The 22,949-nt window shown below is 41.5% G+C and overlaps 1 protein-coding gene across 1 annotated transcript in view; it reads left to right on the top strand.

Moving 5' to 3' along the window:
• Window positions 1-3,535: 3,535 nt before the first annotated feature.
• Window positions 3,536-22,949, top strand: part of LOC133619703 (ephrin type-A receptor 5) — a 222,676-nt gene continuing 203,262 nt past the window's right edge. Inside the window, exons 1-2 of the mRNA XM_061980927.2 lie at window positions 3,536-3,711; window positions 17,714-17,778. Of these exons, the coding sequence (XP_061836911.1) occupies window positions 3,621-3,711; window positions 17,714-17,778 (156 nt within the window). The 5' untranslated portion in view covers window positions 3,536-3,620. The remainder of the gene's footprint in view (window positions 3,712-17,713; window positions 17,779-22,949) is intronic.

Below are 22,949 nucleotides of genomic sequence, written 5' to 3'. Positions count from 1 at the left end.
TGTGTCCAAACTTTTGGCCTGTACTGTCTATATATATATATATATATATATATATATATATATATATATATATATATATATATATATATATATATATATATATATATATATATATATATACACATATGTGTATATGTGTATATGTACATACATACATACATACATACATATATATATATATATATATATATATATATATATATATATATATATAAATATATATATAAATATATATATATATATATATATACACACATATATATACACATATGTGTATATGTGTATATGTACATACATACATACATACATATATGTATATATATATATATATATATATATATATATATATATACACATATATATACATATATATTTACATATGTATGTATATATATATATATATACATATATATATATATATATATATATATATATATATATATATATATATACATATATATATATACAAACCCTGTTTCCATATGAGTTGTGAAATTGTGTTAGATGTAAATATAAACGGAATACAATGATTTGCAAATCATTTTCAAGCCATATTCAGTTGAATATGCTACAAAGACAACATATTTGATGTTCAAACTGATAAACATTTTTTTTTTTGTGTAAATAATCATTAACTTTAGAATTTGATGGCAGCAACACGTGACAAAGAAGTTGGGAAAGGTGGCAATAAATACTGATAAAGTTGAGGAATGCTCATCAAACACTTATTTGGAACATCCCACAGGTGTGCAGGCTAATTGGGAACAGGTGGGTGCCATGATTGGGTATAAAAACAGCTTCCCAAAAAATGCTCAGTCTTTTACAAGAAAGGATGGGGCGAGGTACACCCCTTTGTCCACAACTGCGTGAGCAAATAGTCAAACAGTTTAAGAACAACGTTTCTCAAAGTGCAATTGCAAGAAATGTAGGGATTTCAACATCTACGCTCCATAATATCATCAAATGGTTCGGAGAATGTGGAGAAATCACTCCACGTAAGCGGCATGGCCGGAAACCAACATTGAATGACCGTGACCTTCAATCCCTCAGACGGTACTGTATCAAAAACCGACATCAATCTCTAAAGGATATCACCACATGGGCTCAGGAACACTTCAGAAAACCACTGTCACTAAATACAGTTGGTCGCTACATCTGTAAGTGCAAGTTAAAGCTCTACTATGTAAAGCGAAAGCCATTTATCAACAACACCCACAAATGCAGCCGGCTTCTCTGGGCTCGAGATCATCTAAGATGGACTCATGCAAAGTGGGAAAATGTTCTGTGGTCTGACGAGTCCACATTTCAAATTGTTTTTGGAAATATTCGACATCTTGTCCTCCGGACCAAAGGAGAAGCGAACCATCCAGACTGTTATCGACGCAAAGTTCAAAAGCCAGTATCTGTGATGGTATGGGGGTGCATTAGTGCCCAAGGCATGGGTAACTTACACATCTGTGAAGGCACCATTAATGTTGAAAGGTACATACAGGTTTTGGAACAACATATGCTGCCATCTAAGTGCCATCTTTTTCATGGACGCCCCTGCTTATTTCAGCAAGACAATGCCAAGCCACATTCAGCACGTGTTACAACAGCGTGGCTTCGTAAAAAAAAGAGTGCAGGTACTTTCCTGGCCCGCCTGCAGTCCAGACCTGTCTCCCATCGAAAATGTTTTGCACATTATGAAGCGTAAAATACGACAGCGGAGACCCCGGACTGTTGAACCACTGAAGCTCTACATAAAACAAGAATGGGAAAGAATTCCACTTTCAAAGCTTCAACAATTAGTTTCCTCAGTTCCCAATTGTTTATTGAGTGTTGTTAAAAGGAAAGGCCATGTAACACAGTGGTGAACATGCCCTTTCCCAACTACTTTGGCACGTGTTGCACCCATGAAATTCTAAGTTAATTATTATTTGCAAAAAAAAAAAAAAAGTTTATGAGTTTGAACATCAAATATGTTGTCTTTGTAGCATATTCAACTGAATATGGCTTGAAAAGTATTTGCAAATCATTGTCTTCCGTTTATATTTACATCTAACACAATTTCCCAACTCATATGGAAACGGGGTTTGTATATATATATATATATATATATATACAGGGCCGGCCCGTGGCATAGGCCGTATAGGCAAATGCTAAGGGCGCCGTCCATCAGGGGGCGCCACGCCAGTGCCACAAATGTTGGAGAAAAAAAAAAGAAAAAAAAAAGTTGTTACTATTATTTCTAAATACAAAAAATAATCTCACGTTAATTAAAATGCAAAGTAAAGCCTATTTAATAGAAATATTATTTGTTACAACATTACGCCCCCCCCCCCCCCCCTCCTCCCCCCGCACGGTGCGCCCCCTCCCTTCCCGTATCATGACTCTTTTTGGATGTCACCACATCAAAAAATCAACACAAGATGTCAAAACGGCCAAAACTGTCAGGTGCCCAGGGAAGAGAAAAGAGAAAAGAAGAGGAGGAGAAACGAGAAAAGACAGAGGTAGCAGGTAGGTAACGTTAGCCTACATGAAATTATTGGTCTGTTACAGAATGTGATAGTAACCTGGCTTTTTAGCATTAAGCTAATGTTACATGATTCGGCAATTGCTAATCAATAAATAGCTAGTTCTGTTTTAAAGTCGGGTTAATATTGTGGAGGGGGCTAAATTGTTATGGAAAATAATAATGTAACGTTAGGTAATTACAGTACTCCCACCTTACATTCCTCAGGGACATTTGTATTAGATCTCTTAAGCAGGTGTTTTTTGTTTACATTATTGCCTTCTGGTTAGCTAATGTTTGCCCTGCAGGTAATAGTCACTTTTCCACCCCTTTATATATTAGGTATAGTTGTAAGTAAAAAAAAAGGTCAAAGACAAAGCTATTCGGGTTCTTGTGAGTATATACACTTCACTGCCGATGTGGGGGGGCGCCACCTAAAATCTTGCATAGGGCGCCAGATTGGTTAGGGCCGGGCCTGTATATATATATATATATATATACAAAGAACAGCACTTTCAAAAGGGCCCTTGCTCCGCTGATAGGCCCTCGTTAATAGTCACGTGACATTCCCTGAAGGCATGGTGATATTTTTGCTCAGCTGTCTGTCAGGAGGCCACGCCCCTCTCAGTTGACGCCACACTAAATGTGGACCAAGAGAAATAAATAAATTACTATAAAAAAAACAACTGTAAAAACGTTTTGAATCTGGAAAAAAAACTGAACTTAAAATACTAAAATATGCAAAAGTGAAAACTAAAAGTAATTTCTTCAAAAGTATAACTCGAGTGAATCATATTTATCATTTTTCATTTTTATCGCCCCCTCCTGCAAGGGATGTCTTTTTGAGTTTGACATTTAAAAAAAAAAAGGACTTTGACATCATATTCACAAGGAGTGTGTGGTCTACCTGTGGCTGCTCTGTGATTGGACAGCGCTTCCTCTTAGCCCCGCCCCCCTCCATCCGCCCCCTCCAGCCTGTGCGCGCACACTTGCTCTCCCGCCTCTCCTCCGCACACGTCCACCAGCTCCCGGCGAGCACCAACCTCCACCATGCCTTCTCCGCACGCCTTTTAGGCACCGCACTGCCCGCCCGTCCGCCGTCTTTGTCGGCTTATTTGGATGCGCCATGACGGAGGACCGCTGGAGGAGTTGTGGCGTGAGGCTGCTGGTGGGCACCTTAGTCTGTGCTGCGGTGTGCTGCATCCCTGCTAATGAAGGTAAGACACTCATTCTTCTTCTTCTTCTCACACTCTGCTCATGAAGGTAAGACACTAATTCTTCTCACACACTCCTGCTGGGCATGTCAGGACTTTGGTGGAGTGACATTGTGCAAACATGTTGACTACATTCTAGTTCTTCAAACATGTCACAAAGTCATTGGCCAGCTGTTCTTATCTTGCACTGTCAAGATAATGCAAGATAATAAAGGTGACTTATCAGCAGATGATGCAAACTAGATGACATGTCACCTGAGTTGACCCAACAGTCTATTATCACGTGGAAGATCTCCAGGAGGGAAGATGCACCTGCAGCAGGAGCTCACCTGTGTTCCCACGCTGCTGTGTGCATGTTGATGGCAGGTGATGAGGGCCATTGTTGTTGTTGTTATTAGCAAGTAGCCTGCTAGTCTTCACATGATGCATTTATTTGGACAAAGTTTGGCCATTGTGCATGCGGTCATTTTCTTTCCCATGTTGAAGGACATTCTTTTATTTTGGGAAGTTGGGAATTGATTACAGGTAAAAGCCAGTAAATTAGAATATTTTGAAAAACTTGATTTATTTCAGTAATTGCATTCAAAAGGTGTAACTTGTACATTATATTTATTCATTGCACACAGACTGATGCATTCAAATGTTTATTTCATTTAATTTTGATGATTTGAAGTGGCAACAAATGAAAATCCAAAATTCCGTGTGTCACAAAATTAGAATATTACTTAAGGCTAATACAAAAAAGGGATTTTTAGAAATGTTGGCCAACTGAAAAGTATGAAAATGAAAAATATGAGCATGTACAATACTCAATACTTGGTTGGAGCTCCTTTTGCCTCAATTACTGCGTTAATGCGGCGTGGCATGGAGTCCATGAGTTTCTGGCACTGCTCAGGTGTTATGAGAGCCCAGGTTGCTCTGATAGTGGCCTTCAACTCTTCTGCGTTTTTGGGTCTGGCATTCTGCATCTTCCTTTTCACAATACCCCACAGATTTTCTATGGGGCTAAGGTCAGGGGAGTTGGCGGGCCAATTTAGAACAGAAATACCATGGTCCGTAAACCAGGCACGGGTAGATTTTGCGCTGTGTGCAGGCGCCAAGTCCTGTTGGAACTTGAAATCTCCATCTCCATAGAGCAGGTCAGCAGCAGGAAGCATGAAGTGCTCTAAAACTTGCTGGTAGACGGCTGCGTTGACCCTGGATCTCAGGAAACAGAGTGGACCGACACCAGCAGATGACATGGCACCCCAAACCATCACCCAACCATGCAAATTTTGCATTTCCTTTGGAAATCGAGGTCCCAGAGTCTGGAGGAAGACAGGAGAGGCACAGGATCCACGTTGCCTGAAGTCTAGTGTAAAGTTTCCACCATCAGTGAGGGTTTGGGGTGCCATGTCATCTGCTGGTGTCGGTCCACTCTGTTTCCTGAGATCCAGGGTCAACGCAGCCGTCTACCAGCAAGTTTTAGAGCACTTCATGCTTCCTGCTGCTGACCTGCTCTATGGAGATGGAGATTTCAAGTTCCAACAGGACTTGGCGCCTGCACACAGCGCAAAATCTACCCGTGCCTGGTTTACGGACCATGGTATTTCTGTTCTAAATTGGCCCGCCAACTCCCCTGACCTTAGCCCCATAGAAAATCTGTGGGGTATTGTGAAAAGGAAGATGCAGAATGCCAGACCCAAAAACGCAGAAGAGTTGAAGGCCACTATCAGAGCAACCTGGGCTCTCATAACACCTGAGCAGTGCCAGAAACTCATCGACTCCATGCCACGCCGCATTAACGCAGTAATTGAGGCAAAAGGAGCTCCAACCAAGTATTGAGTATTGTACATGCTCATATTTTTCATTTTCATACTTTTCAGTTGGCCAACATTTCTAAAAATCCCTTTTTTGTATTAGCCTTAAGTAATATTCTAATTTTGTGACACACGGAATTTTGGATTTTCATTTGTTGCCACTTCAAATCATCAAAATTAAATGAAATAAACATTCGAATGCATCAGTCTGTGTACAATGAATAAATATAATGTACAAGTTACACCTTTTGAATGCAATTACTGAAATAAATCAAGTTTTTCAAAATATTCTAATTTACTGGCTTTTACCTGTATATTTCATGTCTCAGGTTGATGTCCATTGTTAACAAAACATGCCTCAGGTTGATGCGCATTCAGTGTTGGCGCTAGGAATCGTCAAAATGGGGTCCCAGGGACCCCATCCAGTCATAAAAACGGGGTCCCACGGTACATTTTTGGGGTCCCACTTTTTCGTAGCAGTTATGAAAACAAATGCATTATCTTGTTATATCTCACAGTCTATATTGTGTGTAGGAAAAAGGTTGTCATTGTCATGTCTGTGTAATCATGTTTTGTTTAGTTATAGGACTCTTTAGTTTCTGTCTTTTCACTCCCTTGTCTTGTTTCCATGATTACCCCATTAGTTTCACCTGTTCCACGTTTGGACTCAATGTGCACTCTTGTTTGTCACCATAGCAACCATTAGTTTTCACCTGTCACGTCACGCACCTGTTTCACGTTTTGAGTCACGCACCTGTTTTCGTTAATCATGTCTGTAGTATTTAAGTTTTTCATTTTCTGTTGTTCGTCCTGACGACATCACCACATTTATGCTGTGTCCATTCTTTCCATGTCCATTCTTCATGCATCTATTTTTGTCCAAGCCAAGTAAGTTTTTGTTCCATGTTTATAGTCTTTTTGGTTTCATAGTTTATTCTCCGCCACTGTGCGCGCTTTTCGTTTGTACTTTTTTTGATGTATTAATAAATCATGTACCTTCATTCCCGTCTCGCCCGAGCCAACTTTCCATTGTATCCCGGAAAAGCAAACACCCAAGACCAAGTCATGACAGTCATAAACGTTACTTCATTCATTACAAAAATAATACAAAAGAAAACACATTTATATGCATATGTCATTTTTTTCTTTCCTTCTTGGATCTAAACTTTACCACTGTGTCAGGTTCAAACACTGATGACGTCTATTAAAAAGACAAGAAGCAAGGAATCGTGCAGAGACAGAGTTCAATTTGGCTCAATGAGGAGAGACGTATTGGGCTGTACACTTAGTTTCAGTTCCCACGTACGCTCTAAGGTACAGTCCCATGTGCTCCTCTATTTATTCAAGAGGTCCCTGGTTACATCACTGAGGCTGCTGCTGAAGGAATCTCAGTTAGACACAATATATGATTATTCAGAAATGCAAATGTGCTGACACTCGTGATATCGCCCTGTCTCTGCTTTGTCTGCGTCACGGTACTCGATGTTCGCCCTTGGCAGTCAGCAGGACACAAACACTGATACGAGACAACTCGCAATCTTGGATTGGGTAACAAAACATGTCTCAGGTTGATGTACATTGTTAACAAAACACGTCTCAGGTTGATGTACATTGTTAACAAAAAATGTGGGCTTTGTACCGAGGATGTCGTTGTGGCTTGTGCAGCCCTTTGAGACACTTGTGATTTAGGGCTATATAAATAAACATTGATTGATTGATTGATGTACATTGTTAACAAAACACGTCTCAGGTTGATGTACATTGTTAACAAAACACGTCTCCGGTTGATGTACATTGTTAACAAAACACGTCTCAGGTTGATGTACATTGTTAACAAAACACGTCTCCGGTTGATGTACATTGTTAACAAAACACGTCTCAGGTTGATGTACATTGTTAACAAAACATGTCTCAGGTTGATGTACATTGTTAACAAAACACATCTCAGGTTGATGTACATTGTTAACAAAACACGTCTCAGGTTGATGTACATTAGTAACAAAACACGTCTCAGGTTGATGTACATTGTTAACAAAACATGTCTCAGGTTGATGTACATTGTTAACAAAACACGTCTCAGGTTGATGTACATTGTTAACAAAACATGTCTCAGGTTGATGTACATTGTTAACAAAACATGTCTCAGGTTGATGTACATTGTTAACAAAACACGTCTCAGGTTGATGTGCATTGTTAACAAAACATGTCTCAGGTTGATGTACATTGTTAACAAAACACGTCTCAGGTTGATGTACATTGTTAACAAAACATGTCTCAGGTTGATGTACATTGTTAACAAAACATGTCTCAGGTTGATGTACATTGTTAACAAAACATGTCTCAGGTTGATGTACATTGTTAACAAAACAAGGTTCCAAATATGAGCATAAAGACTCAAAGCTGGAAAAAGGAAGCATCATTTCTTTCAAAGTCTGCTACAATTGAACTTTTAATTGATGTGTTGTCTGACCAAGGAGCATTTAATGAAAGATTCAGTCTCAACATGCATGAAGTCAAACAGGAGATTGATTACACTAATGACTTACCGTATTTTCCGCACCATAAGGCGCCCTGGGTTATAAGCCGCGCCTTCAATGAACGGCATATTTCAAAACTTTGTCCACCTATAAGCCGCCCCGTGTTATAAGCCGCATCTAACTGCGCTAAAGGAATGTCAAAAAAACAGTCAGATAGGTCAGTCAAACTTTAATAATATATTAAAAACCAGCGTGATGTGGGCGCGCATGGAGTCGTATATCAACATGGACGGAGCTGCGTGAAAAAAGCCACCCGGCATCTTCGCGTAAACTTCCCTTAACCACTCGCTCATCTTTTCTTCATCCATCCATCCCTTCGAGTTAGATTTTATGATGACGCTGGCTGGAAAGGTCTCTTTTGGCAAGGTCTTCCTTTTGAATATCACCATGGGTGGAAGTTTCTGGCCATTAGCATGGCAAGCTAGAACCACAGTGAAGGACGACTTCTCATTCCCTGTGGTGCGAATATTCACCGTACGTGCTCCCGTTGCATCCACAGTGCGGTTCACAGGAATATCAAAAGTCAGTGGAACCTCGTCCATGTTGATAATGTTCTCTGGCCGGATCTTTTTTTCAGCTATCTTGTTTTTACAATATGCACAGAAAGTAGACAGCTTTTCTTGAAAGTCTTTAGGCAGTTGCTGTGAAATAGTAGTCCGTGTGCGGATGGAGAGATTGCGTCTTTTCATGAACCGGAAACCTGTCGCTTAGTAGGAGCCATTTTGTGGTCTTTACAGATGTAAACACACAAAGGAAATGAAACGTAATATCCGCGCGCTTCTTCTTCTTCTACGCGGGCGGGTGGTTGCTTACAGTAGAAGAAGAAGCGCTTCCTGTTCTATGGGGGCGGGTGCTTACCTTGGCGGTTGCTTGCGTAGAAGAAGAAGCACTTCCTCTTCTACGGGGAAAAAAGATGGCGGCTGTTTACCGTAGTTGCGAGACCGAAACTTTATGAAAATGAATCTTAATATTAATCCATATATAAAGCGCACCGGGTTATAAGCTGCACTGTCAGCTTTTGAGTAAATTTGTGGTTTTTAGGTGCGGCTAATAGTGCGGAAAATACGGTAGTTATTTCTTATGCTGTCACCACCAATCAGCCATGAGTGAGATCAGCTGACATAAATAACGATATTAACACTAACGATATTTAAACAAGTTCCTTATTCTCGGTAATGACATACAATTGTTTGAGCAAGACAAAGTCAGTAGTATATAATAACAACAACTATTATCTACCTGGGCTGCAACTAACCATTATTTTCATAGTCATCGACTATCTTATGGATTAGTCGACTGGTGGAATAATAAAGCGTACATATTTAATGGCTCTCATATTTCCATCACCTTTTAAATGCAGCTTACGCTATTGTAGGCACGTGCTTACTAGCAACAAAGATGATTAATTAATTCATAAATATTGATTTGTACTGTAACTCTTAGAGGAGGGAATCTTTGGTCACCTCACGATTACGATTACGATTCAGGAGCTACGTTTCAATTCAAAATCCATTATTGATGCATCTCTAATTTATGCAGTTTTACATCTCTTTTGGTTTCACTAAATAATCGTTTATCACTTGCAACTTTTAAAAACACTGCATTTGTAATAAGAAACCGTTAAATTAACTCCCATCACAATGTGTAGAATTACATCTTTGATTATTTCTTCAAATGTTGCCCATTTAATAGATTGTATGTTTCATTTTATGTTTCCTCCGTATTGATGCCTGTCTGTGTGTGTGTGTGTGTGTGTGTGTGTGTGTGTGTGTGTGTGTGTGTGTGTGTGTGTGTGTGTGTGTGTGTGTGCCACACCTTGAAAATATGTTTTTTTTTTACTTGAAACAAAAATTTTTATAATAATAATAATAATTGTAATATAATATATTGTAGCCCCCAGAAGAAAATACACAATGTCCGACGCTATTTTTAACTTTTATTACCAATCTTCAGATTACAAATGGCCCAATTCCAACAAGTTACACCTTTGTCTCCGTGAGTCCGTGCTGCCCCCCCGGACACACAAAAACACTTCCTCATTCTCCGCCAATCAACTTTCAAGTAGAGACGGTAGTTTGCAAACATGGGAAAAACTGACATTAAATCCAAACCACAAAAACATTAAACATGAACACGAGCAGGTCCTTACAGTTTGACTGGATATATATAGCCTATTATTTGCCCACTATTGACGTGCCGAAAACTCGACCACCAAAAAAAGACATTTATCACTGAAAACAGTGCTGCTGAACACGGATGAAAACAAGACGCACGCTATTGTCTGGAGTGTTGTCAGCATGTCTGTGATGTGGATGCAACCAGATATACCCGTGGACAGCCATCTACGAAATGTACAAATATTAAGAGGACAGTGGCAGCTTTTAAGAAGAGAAAGTTCAACTGGAGCAGAGCGAAATAAGTGTGACGTCATCGCTTCATGGATTGTCGGAGCATTACAGCTACCATAGTCAGACGTACTGTGCTTCAACATACAAGTATTACTATAGTGTGTGTAGAAGGACTGCAGAATGGCAGCTATTAGCAGATATACGTATTATCTGGTGTTTTGTTTTGCAATATCATTCAAAACCAACTTTTCTTACCTTCTGGTACCTGCTGATGTGTATTTGGGATCTGCATAAGTCCTGAAAATGCACGCGCGTCCGCCACTGTAGTCCCTGTCGAAGCCGCAGTCGATAAGCTTCTTATTTTTCTCTATCTTTTTGTCATGCATTCATCTTTTGCTGTTGCCATTTCTAATATAACCTTTGTAACTTTAATCTGTCAATAGACTCGCTATGGAAGCGCTAAAAACTAGCGGTGTAGTGAGTTTACATTATTCACCCAAGGAACTTTAGTTATTAGAGAGTTCCGGTCGGACGGTTTTTCACGGGATTTGGCGTTGTTGTTGCACTAGTGAGCCACAGATGAGACGATGCTGCTCTGTTGTTGATTTAAGTAAATATAAAATAAATATATAGATATAAATGTAAAACTGTAGACCAAAATTAAAGGTCAGGGTGATTTACTAAAATGTAACAAGTGTTAATAGAAAAGTTTATAATTTGTTCTTAAATGTGACCTGCGTAATATCTTCAGTGTATCATTTTTGCAGAAAATCCTTCTAGAACCTCGTGAAAGCAAGCCACGTGAGGCAGATGCAGAGTCTTCTATAGTCCTACTTTGACATACTCCTTCAATAAGTCAGGACTGGTCAGCACTTCCTTGTGTTGATCCTTTGTTATTCTCTTTAGACAAAAGCATTTTCCTGAGTGCGTTTATTTATAGGCAACAAATGGAAGGGGTCTCTGAGACAGAACTTCCAATAGGAGACATGTTTGGTAAAGTGCTGCAGTCAGCTCCTTGGTCCTGACAGCTTTCAATGAAGACCATGATGGAGGAAGATCTCAATAGTTATGTTTGAGCTGAGTCTTCTCTTTACGCCTTCACTTATGTCAACTGAAGGTCATGTCAACCATAATCACTTTGGCATTTCTTATACACTTTGATGCTTGATGGGAATACATGCAGTGATGTCATGCTTTCTGACAGCCAGTGAGGGAGAGACACCTGTACACATGTACTGTTAGCTGCAGCTAACGATTATTTTTCTATCGATTAATCTATAGATTATTTTTTCGATTAATCGGTTAATCTATAGATTATTTTTTTCGATTAATCTATAGATTATTTTTCCTTTTACCGATTATTTTTTTTATTTAAAATGAAGAGGAAAAAATAAATATAGGCCAGTTTTTTCAAAAGGCATGGCTTTTATTTACAAAAAAAAAAGTATGGCCACTCAGTCAACATTGACAACAACATGACAAAATATTCTGTAACAATGTAAACATTTAAAACTTTTAACATTTAACAAAATTAAAAGTAGCTTATTTGCTTTTTAATGTGCAAATATAAAAGTAAACATCCAGTGCAAATCTTAATATTCTGGAATAGTATAAGCATTTAAAAAGTAAAAGTATTGCTTATTTTGCTTTAAAATGTGCAAAAATAAAGATAAACATCCAATACAAAAAAGTGCAAAACGGAAATATTCTGTAACAAGTGTAAACATTTCAACAAAAGTAAAAGTATTGCTTATTTGCTAAAATGTGCAAAAATAAAGCTAAACATCCAATACAAAAAAGTGTACAGTGTAAACATTTCAACAAAAGTAAAAGTATTGCTTATTTTGCTTAATAACACAACAATGATAGTATGATTAAAGTGAAAGTTAATTGTTGGTTTGTACATAGTATATGTAACTGTTAATGTTGTAAAAGGTATTTGCACAACTAATTAACGTTAGCGTTTGTGACACGTCTTGTGCCGTGGGGTTCTTTCAGGACCGACAGACTGAACGCCAGACGGCTTTGCCAGGTTTACAATCTTTTAATTTTACACAAAGTCTTTTCTCTTCCAACTCTTTTCTCTTTCTTTCCTCGCTTTTCAGCTCCTCTTCCTCGCTCGCTCGTCGTCCCCTGTCTCTTGCGGCGTCGCTCCCGGCGCGCCCCGCCTCGCCGCTCGCTCGCCGCCGCCGCCTCTCCACAGCGTTAAAGAGGAGCGCGTCTTTGTAAACACTGAACAGGCACGCCAAACTCGCCTCTCAGAGCAAAAGGTGCTTTAGTTTATGAATTTACAACGCAGATACAAATGACACATTCATGTTTTTGTGTAATAATGACAACGTATACGCACGCGGACGAATGACTTGTTGATGGTGATGGCAAGAACGCTGTCGGGGGTTTTCTTTTCAAATGTTCGTTCATAGCCGTTGTGCTGCTATGATAGGCCATTTCCGCTCGACACAGTGTGCATACAACAACATTATTAGGCCGTTTATTGAAATACTCAGACACTTTTGACGACTTTTGGCGTGCTTTTTTCCCCTCGCTCGCATCGTCTGCTTTGCGCTCCGCCATGACAGTAGTGTGACGTAAATATGCGACGCGCCGACGCACAAAAACGGCGTCGACGTATTTACGTAACCGATGACGTCGACTACGTCGACGCGTCGTTTCAGCCTTAGTACTGTATGTAGACATGTACTGTATGTAGACATGTACAGTATGTAGACATGTACTGTATGTAGACATGTACAGTATGTGAACATGTACTGTAGGTAGACATGTACAGTATGTAGACATGTACAGTATGTAGACATGTACTGTATGTAGACATGTACAGTATGCAGACATGTGCCACTCACACCGGTGAATTGAATGATGAATGATAGGTGGTGGTCGGAGGGGCCGTTGGCGCAAATTGCAGCCACGCTTCCGTCAGTCTACCCCAGGGCAGCTGTGGCTATGAAAGTAGCTTACCACCACCAGGTGTGAATGAATGAGGGGTTCTACATGTAAAGCGACTTTGGTACTTAGAAAAGCGCTATATAAATCCCAGGTATTATTATGTACTGTATGTTACTTATTTATTTATTTATTTTCGTCACAATGATGTGTGCTTACGAACTGTATCCCTGCAAACTGTATTGATATATATTGATATATAATGTAGGAAGCAGAATATTAATAACAGAAAGAAACAACCCTTTTGTGTGAATGAGTGTGAATGGGGGAGGAAGGTTTTTTGGGTTGGTGCACTAATTAGGGACCGCAATGTCCCTTTGGGACAGAGGACCCTATTGTAATTGTAAGGTTTTATTATTATTATTATACCGGCCGCCTCTTTGAGCTGTAATTTGACCCTCTTAACATGCTTCAAAACTCACCAAATTTGACACACACATCAGGACGGGCGAAAATTGCAATCTAATCAAAAAACCAAACCCCAAAACTCAAAATTGCGCTCTCGCGCTCCCTTGGAAAAAACACAGACACAACTGCCTGTAACATCCAGTAGGAATGTTGTACAGACATGAAACAAAAACATCTATGTAGGTCTCACTTAGACCTAGATTTCATACACTGACATCTTTCAGCAAACATCAACAGGAAGTTGGCAATTCCCCTTTCAAAACTAAAAGTTCCTAAAAACAGTCACTTTTGCCTTTTTGAGCTGTAATTTGACCCCCTTAACATGCTTCAAAACTCACCAAACTGGACACACACATCAGGACTGGCGATAATTGCGATCTAATAAAAAAAAAAGCAAACCCCAAAACTCAAAATTGCGCTCTAGCGTCCCCTAGGAATAAAACAGACAAAGCTGCTCTTGGAAGAAAACAGACAAAACCGCCTGTAACTTCCAGTAGGAATGTCGTAGAGACATGAAACAAAAACCTCTACGTAGGTCTCCCTTAGACCTACATTTCATTCATTGAGAACCCCCAGCAAAAATCAACAGGAAGTTTGCAATTCCCCCTTCAAAATAAAAGTTGGGTTAAAAACAGTCACCTTTTTTTTAAACATTATCTCCTCGTTTGTCATGTCGGCTTCAAACTAGCACAGGAGAGAGATTGTACCCTTCTGATTAAAAGTTGACGAAAGAGTTTTAATTACTGCTCCGGTTTGGATTTTATGTGCCGTCAAAGTCGGTCCCGTCCATCGCTGCTTGCAACTTTAATTGTAAGTGTATCTTGTGTTTTTTATGTTGATTTAATAAACATTTAAAAAAAAAAAAAAATGTATATATATATATATATTTTATTTTTTTTTTAATTTTATTTTATTATTTTTATTTCTTGTGAGGCCTGGTACCAATCGATCCACGGACCGGTATCGGGCCGCGGCCCGTTGGTTGGGGACCAGTGATCAATGCAACATTTTGAGCAAAGAACCACCATTACATGTTATGTAGACCACAAGGAAGTCTTTTACATTCATAAAAATAAATAAAAATAAATATGACCCCTTTAATGCGCTTTATAATCCAGTACGCCTTTTCTATGAAAATAGACCTGACTAGACCCGCTCATCGGCAGTGCGCCTTATAATCCGGTGTGTCATATGGTCCGGAAAATACGCCAATCAAATAAAAACAAAATCAATGACATGTTAAAATGATGTCCTTATTGACTTTTATTATACTTAGGGCTGCAACAATTAATTGAATACTTTGATTAGAAAACAGCTTTCAATTATATTCTGTTGCTTCTATTCCTCGTTTAACCAATGGAATTGGAAACATTTCATTTTTTTAGAAAAATAAATAAATGTGGCCCCTAAAATCCTCCTGTTTTAGGGACTTAGTTCCTGAGTTTGTAAACACTAAAAACATGACAAAATAACACTGTGTTTTTATAATGAAAAAACATTGATCTAACCACTGGAGAATTGACAATAAATTGGTTTCATACTTTCATTACTGTCGATATTTGTAGCGATCCGCCCATCTCTGTTTACAATCAAGAGCTCTTGCTTAGTGATACAACATGTGTATTATAATCCTTGAACAAAGTAAGAGTGAAACTCATGTGAATAATCACTGAATGGAGAACTGGGGGTGGGATTAAATAAGTTATCTTCTTCCCACTCCCTTTCAGGCAAAACTGGACAATCATGCATTACATACTATACATTACCTTTTGCCCTATATTCATTTATATTATTATGTGTTGTCAACTTTGTACTTTTTTATGTCATTGCGTCAAGACTTCCGGATGGCTTCGAAGCAATTCTGGACCACCATCCGCCGCCTCAGGAAGGGGAAGCAGTGCACTGTCAACACCGTGTATGGTGAGGATGGTGTTCTGCTGACCTCGACTGCGGATGTTGTGGATCGGTGAAGGGAATACTTCGAAGACCTCCTCAATCCTACCAGCACGTCTTCCTATAAGGAAGCAGGGCCTGGGGAATCTGTGGTGGGCTCTCCTATTTCTGGGGCTGAGGTTGCCGAGGTAGTTAAAAAGCTCCTCGGTGGCAAGGCCCCGGGGGTGGATGAGATCCGCCCGGAGTTCCTTAAGGCTCTGGATGTTGTGGAGCTGTCTTGGTTGACAAGACTCTGCAACATCGCGTGGACATCGGGGGCGGTACCTCTGGATTGGCAGACCGGGGTGGTGGTTCCTCTCTTTAAGAAGGGGAACCGGAGGGTGTGTTTCAACTATCGTGGGATCACACTCCTCAGCCTTCCCGGTAAGGTCTATTCAGGTGTACTGGAGAGGAGGCTACGCCGGATAGTTGAACCTCGGATTCAGGAGGAACAGTGTGGTTTTCGTCCTGGTCGTGGAACTGTGGACCAGCTCTATACTCTGGGCAGGGTCCTTGAGGGTGCATGGGAGTTTGCTCAACCAGTCTACATGTGCTTTGTGGACTTGGAGAAGGCATTCGACCGTGTACCCCGGGAAGTCCTGTGGGGAGTGCTCAGAGAGTATGGGGTAACGGACTGTCTTATTGTGGCAGTTCGCTCCCTGTATAATCAGTGTCAGAGCTTGGTCCGCATTGCCGGCAGTAAGTCGGACACGTTTCCAGTGAGGGTTGGACTCCGCCAAGGCTGCCCTTTGTCACCGATTCTGTTCATAACCTTTATGGACAGAATTTCTAGGCGCAGTCAGGGCGTTGAGGGGATCTGGTTTGGTGGCTGCAGGATTAGGTCACTGCTATTTGCAGATGATGTGGTCCTGATGGCTTCCTCCGGCCAAGATCTTCAGCTCTCACTGGATCGGTTCGCAGCCGAGTGTGAAGCGACTGGGATGGGAATCAGCACCTCCAAGTCCGAGTCCATGGTTCTCTCCCGGAAAAGGGTGGAGTGCCATCTCCGGGTTGGGGAGGAGATCTTGCCCCAAGTGGAGGAGTTCAAGTACCTCGGAGTCTTGTTCACGAGTGGGGGAAGAGTGGATCGTGAGATCGACAGGCGGATCGGTGCGGCGTCTTCAGTAATGCGGACGCTGTATCGATCCGTTGTGGTGAAGAAGGAGCTGAGCCGGAAGGCAAAGCTCTCGATTTACCGGTCGATCTACGTTCCCATCCTCACCTATGGTCATGAGCTTTGGGTCATGACCGAAAGGACAAGATCACGGGTACAAGCGGGCGAAATGAGTTTCCTCCGCCGAGTGGCGGGGCTCTCCCTTAGAGATAGGGTGAGAAGCTCTGTCATCCGGGGGGAGCTCAAAGTAAAGCCGCTGCTCCTCCACATCGAGAGGAGCCAGATGAGGTGGTTCGGGCATCTGGTCAGGATGCCACCCGGAGGTGTTTAGGGCACGTCCGACCGGTAGGAGGCCACGGGGAAGACCCAGGACACGCTGGGAAGACTATCTCTCCTGGCTGGCCTGGGAACGCTTCAGGATCCCCCGGGAGGAGCTGGACGAAGTGGCTGGGGAGAGGGAAGTCTGGGCTTCCCTGCTTAAGCTGCTGCCCCCGTGACCCGACCTCGGATAAGCGGAAGAAGATGGATGGATGGATGGATGCCTGAAATAAATAAATAAATGAATGAACATACGGTGCGTAATGTAGCTTGTTTAGGTATTCCTTCTCCTCCAGTGATAATGGTACTTTTAAGAAACAGTTTATTGTCCGCATTGGAGGCGAGGATGACTGACTTACAAGTGGCTTTGCACTTTGCAGAAACATTAAGTTGAATATGTGATCAACATGCATTATCATGACATGAGGACAGGGTTCAAATCTCTATCATAGCCAAATGTGTTTAATTGATATTGTCGATATCCCACAACTCTACGAGGCATGGATTAGAGTTCATTTAACCGCTAATGTTTCTTACTTGTTTTGGTTTGTTCATTTTTACTGACCAACTAATTCTTTCATCTTTCAGTCAACTTGCTGGATTCCCGCTCTGTGATGGGAGACCCTGGATGGGTGGCATACCCGAAAAATGGGGTGAGTTTTCATTCAATTTGAAATGGGAATTCAAAGCTTTGACATAAAAAGACATTGACTGGCAGCAGTACCTTACAGGCACATTTTGTTTAAGGCATGTTCAAGGTCTTTTATACTTCCAAGAACTCCTAAGGCGTGATTGAATTCATGAATAAACCATTGAAAGTCACCCTGGAAATTAGACGTTTGGGCCAGGAATTGGATTTCCATTTCCAAAGTATTCCCAAGAGTTGTGCTAATTAAAGAATGACTTGTTAGAGTTGTGAAAAGGTAATTGAACAACAAATGGTGATTAAAATGTATTCCATGTTAACCAGGTCACAGTCCCACTTCCAAAAAGTATGCGTTTGTTATGCCGTGGAGTTGTCACGTTGTGTAAATGTTAGGGGTGTAACGGTACACCACAATTTCAGTTCGGTACGTACCTCGGTTTAGAGGTCACAATTCGGTTCATTTTCGGTACAGTAAGAAAACAACAAAATATAAATTGTTGGGTTATTTATTTACCAAATTTGCAAAATCTTCCACCAAAAATATTTTTCTTAGTGTAATATTTGATGTGAAGTAATGGGAACCTTGGATAGGTCAATAATTCATAATAACATTGATTTTGATTCAATATTATGTTTTGAGCAATGACAGTTTGAAAGAAAAAAAAAAACAGCTTTGTTTTATTAGTCAACATTTCAACTTTTTCTAAATTACATTTAATCTTTAAGCTTTTTTTTTTCACTTTTGTTATGTTTTTGTTCATTTGAATAGTATTATTAGAATGTGCCATGGGCCTTTAAAACAGTGTTTTTCAACCTTTTCTTGGCCAAGGCATATTTTTTGCGTTTGAAAAATCCGGAGGCACACCCCCCGCAGAAATCATTAAAAAATTAAACTCAGTAGACAATAAAACGTCGTTATTGCAATTGTTGGATATGACTTTAAAGCATAACCAAGCATGCATCACTATAGCTCTTGTCTCAAAGTAGGTGTACTGTCACCACCTGTCACATCACGCCGTGACTTATTTGGAGTTTTTTGCTGTTTTCCTGTGTGTAGTGTTTTAGTTCTTGTCTTGCACTCCTATTTTGGTGACTTTTTCTCTTTTTTTGGTATTTTCCTGTAGCAGTTTCATGTCTTCCTTTGAGCGATATTTCCTGCATCTACTTTGTTTTAGCAATCAAGAATATTTCAGTTGTTTTTATCCTTCTTTGTGGGGACATTGTTGATTGTCATGTCATGTTCGGACGTACATTGTGGAAGCTGTCTTTGCTCCACAGTAAGTCTTTGCTGTCGTCCAACATTCGGTTTTTGTTTACTTTGTAGCCAGTTCAGTTTTAGTTTCATTCTGCATAGCCCTCCCTAAGCTTCAATGCCTTTTCTTAGGGGCACTCACCTTTTGTTTATTTTTGGTTTAAGCATTAGACACCTTTATACCTGCACCCTGCCTCCCGCTGTTTCTGACATCTAAAAGCAATTAGCTACCGGCTGCCACCTACTGATTTGAAAGAGTATTACACGGTTACTCTGCCGAGCTCTAGACAGCACAGACACTCAACAACAACACATCATTTGCAGACTATAATTACTGCTTTGCTAAAAATATTTTTAACCCAAATAGGTGAAATGAGATAATCTCCCACGGCACACCAGACTTTATCTCACGGCACACTAGTGTGCCGCGGCACAGTGGTTGAAAAACACTGCTTTAAAACATTAGCTGTGGGCCGCAAATGGCCTCCGGGGCACACTTTTGACACCCCTGCTATAGATAATAACAAATTAAATGTGATAAATCTATGGATAAAAAGCAGAGCCTGGTGACGCATGCGCGTTTATCATAACTCTCTCTCTCTCTCTGCCTCTGCCCCTCCCTCACCAATGCTGCTGTTTGTTTTGTTTTTAACCCCTTCTTAACCCTGAACGTACATTGAAAATACACGCAACCCTAACTCAAAATGCCGGACATTTGAGGCATTTAAGAAACTGCGCCCTGACAGCTCCGCAAAAGAGGACATGTCCGGTGAAAAGAGGACGTATGGTCAGTCTATCCTAGCCCGTTAGCTGCTAGCATGCCGTGTGTTGTGCCTCGGTGTGCATTGTTTACACAACGTGCGTTACGCTACTTAATATGTCCGTGTGGAACCTCGTTCGGTACACCTCCGAACCGAAACGGAACCCCCGTACCGAAATGGTTCAATACAAATACACGTACCATTACACCCCTAATATATGGTAAATAAAAGAGAATACAATGTTTTGCAAATCCTTTTCAACTTATATTCAGTTGACTAGACTGCAAAGACAAGTTATTTAACATTAGAACTGGAAAACTTTGTTATATTTTGCAAATATTAGCTCATTTGGAATTTGATGCCTGCAACATGTTTCAACAAAGCTGGCACAAGCAGACTTTTATTTACGTTTATTAATATTTAAAAAAAATCATCAGTAGTCATGCCTTTCATAATGATTGTGAACGATGGGCAACATTAAAAAAAAGTGCAATTCCTCTTTAACAATGGTAAAACATTATTATAGGACACACACACAAAGATGTGAGCCAACCTTCATGATGATCTTATTGCCCTCGCAGCTAAACACTTTCACATTGTGTCAATTATAATAGTTGTGACTGGGAAGCTCATATAACGTGTCAATTATTTCCAACAGTTTCTTTTAAACGGCTGCAAGTGGGAACACTTTGTTAGCAATTAGATTAGTAACACTGCACCACTTTTCCTTTCATGTGGAACACAACAGGACAAAGAAGCCGACACTTCTCAGTCTCAGAGTGATCAGTCACTAGGTTTCTATGCACTAAATTAGTCTGATTTCTCAAATCACTGGTGGGCGGGGCTTATTTCCTTTTTAGTGCCTATTTATTTCCAGTCGACCTATGACGTCACACTCGGTCTCTGCGGCGCCTAACAAGTTAACAGCCTCGCTCTGTTGTGATGCCCGCTGTAATATTGACACACATTGGAAATATTATCGCTATGCTGATGTTAAATCATCAAGACTTTATCTTAGATTGCGCTACGAACATGACACGACTACTAAGACTGTCTTGGAGCGGATGCAGATCTGAAGCTTAGAAAGACAGGGTGTATAGCACTTGGCTTTACTGTAACCAGCATGGGAGACCAAGAAAGGTAGGTGTGTTTGTCAGAAAAATTGTATGTAAATTATCAAAAAACTTTCTGTTCTCTGAGTTCCCAATGAACAGACAAGAGGCTGTCTTTGTTGCACCAAGCAAAGGCTTGGAAAATTCCATTGTGTATGATAGAAGGATGTTGTGGGGCTGTCTTGGTTGACAAGACTCTGCAACATCGCGTGGACATCGGGGGCGGTACCTCTGGATTGGCAGACCGGGTTGGTGGTTCCTCTCTTTAAGAAGGGGAACCGGAGGGTGTGTTCCAACTATCGTGGGATCACACTCCTCAGCCTTCTCGGTAAGGTCTATTCAGGTGTACTGGAGAGGAGGCTACGCCGGATAGTCGAACCTCGGATTCAGGAGGAACAGTGTGGTTTTCGTCCTGGTCGTGGAACTGTGGACCAGCTCTATACTCTCGGCAGGGTCCTTGAGGGTGCATGGGAGTTTGCTCAACCAGTCTACATGTGCTTTGTGGACTTGGGGAAGGCATTCGACCGTGTATCCCGGGAAGTCCTGTGGGGAGTGCTCAGAGAGTATGGGGTAACGGACTGTCTTATTGTGGCGGTTCGCTCCCTGTATGATCAGTGCCAGAGCTTGGTCCGCATTGCCGGTAGTAAGTCGGACACGTTTCCAGTGAGGGTTGGACTCCACCAGGGCTGCCCTTTGTCACCGATTCTGTTCATAACCTTTATGGACAGAATTTCTAGGCGCAGTCAGGGCGATGAGGGGATCTGGTTTGGTGGCTGCAGGATTAGGTCTCTGCTTTTTGCAGATAATGTGGTCCTGATGGCTTCATCTGGCCAAGATCTTCAGCTCTCACTGGATTGGTTCGCAGCCGAGTGTGAAGCGACTGGGATGAGAATCAGCACCTCCAAATCCGAGTCCATGGTTCTCGCCCAGAAAAGGGTGGAGTGCCATCTCCGGGTTGGGGAGGAGATCTTGCCCCAAGTGGAGGAGTTCAAGTACCTCGGAGTCTTGTTCACGAGTGAGGGAAGAGTGGATCGTGAGATCGACAGGCGGATCGGTGCGGCGTCTTCAGTAATGCGTACGCTGTATCGATCCGTTGCGGTGAAGAAGGAGCTGAGCCAGAAGGCAAAGCTCTCGATTTACCGGTCGATCTACGTTCCCATCCTCATCTATGGTCATGAGCTTTGGGTCATGACCGAAAGGACAAGATCAAGGGTACAAGCGGCCAAAATGAGTTTCCTCCGCCGGGTGGCGGGGCTCTCCCTTAGAGATAGGGTGAGAAGCTCTGTCATCCGGGGGGAGCTCAAAGTAAAACCGCTGCTCCTCCACATCGAGAGGAGCCAGATGAGGTGGTTCGGGCATCTGGTCAGGATGCCACCCGAACGCCTCCCTCGGGAGGTGTTTCGGGCACGTCCGACCGGTAGGAGGCCACGGGGAAGACCCAGGACACGTTGGGAAGACTATGTCTCCCGGCTGGCCTGGGAACGCCTCGGGATCCCCCGGGAGGAGCTGGACGAAGTGGCTGGGGAGAGGGAAGTCTGGGCTTCGCTGCTGCCCCCGCGACCCGACCTCGGATTAGCGGAAGAAGATGGACGGATGGATGGATGGATGGATGGATGGATGATAGAAGGAGACGGGAGGGGGTTATCTATTGTCATCGAAGACCTGCCCGGGCTGAAGCCAGGACCAGCCCAAGCCCGAGGCATCTTTTTCTTTTGTGTTAATGTGACCGAAAGCAATGACTGTTTACATACTCCCCATTCCTTAGGAAACAGATGTTGTTATGTAAACAGGGAAAGTCCAAATAAAAAGAGGTGGCGTACAATCCTTCGCCAGAGCGTGGGTGACACTGTAAGAGGTTACAGGTTGACACGTTTCTCCTCAATTGAGCAAAATTGAATTCAGCCTCTGCTTGATTCTTTGCTTCTTGTCTTGTTTAATAGATGTCATCAGTGTTTGAAACTGACAGTGTTGTTATAACAATAACAAATATAGGTATAATTATAACAATTTTATAGACAAATCATACTGGAGAGTGGGGGGCGTACCAGAAAGT

Source organism: Nerophis lumbriciformis, linkage group LG20 (assembly GCF_033978685.3).
Source record: "Nerophis lumbriciformis linkage group LG20, RoL_Nlum_v2.1, whole genome shotgun sequence".
NCBI classification, from domain to species: domain Eukaryota; kingdom Metazoa; phylum Chordata; class Actinopteri; order Syngnathiformes; family Syngnathidae; genus Nerophis; species Nerophis lumbriciformis.
Note: the sequence above shows the minus strand (reverse complement) of the source record. Positions and strands in the feature narration are given on the sequence as shown.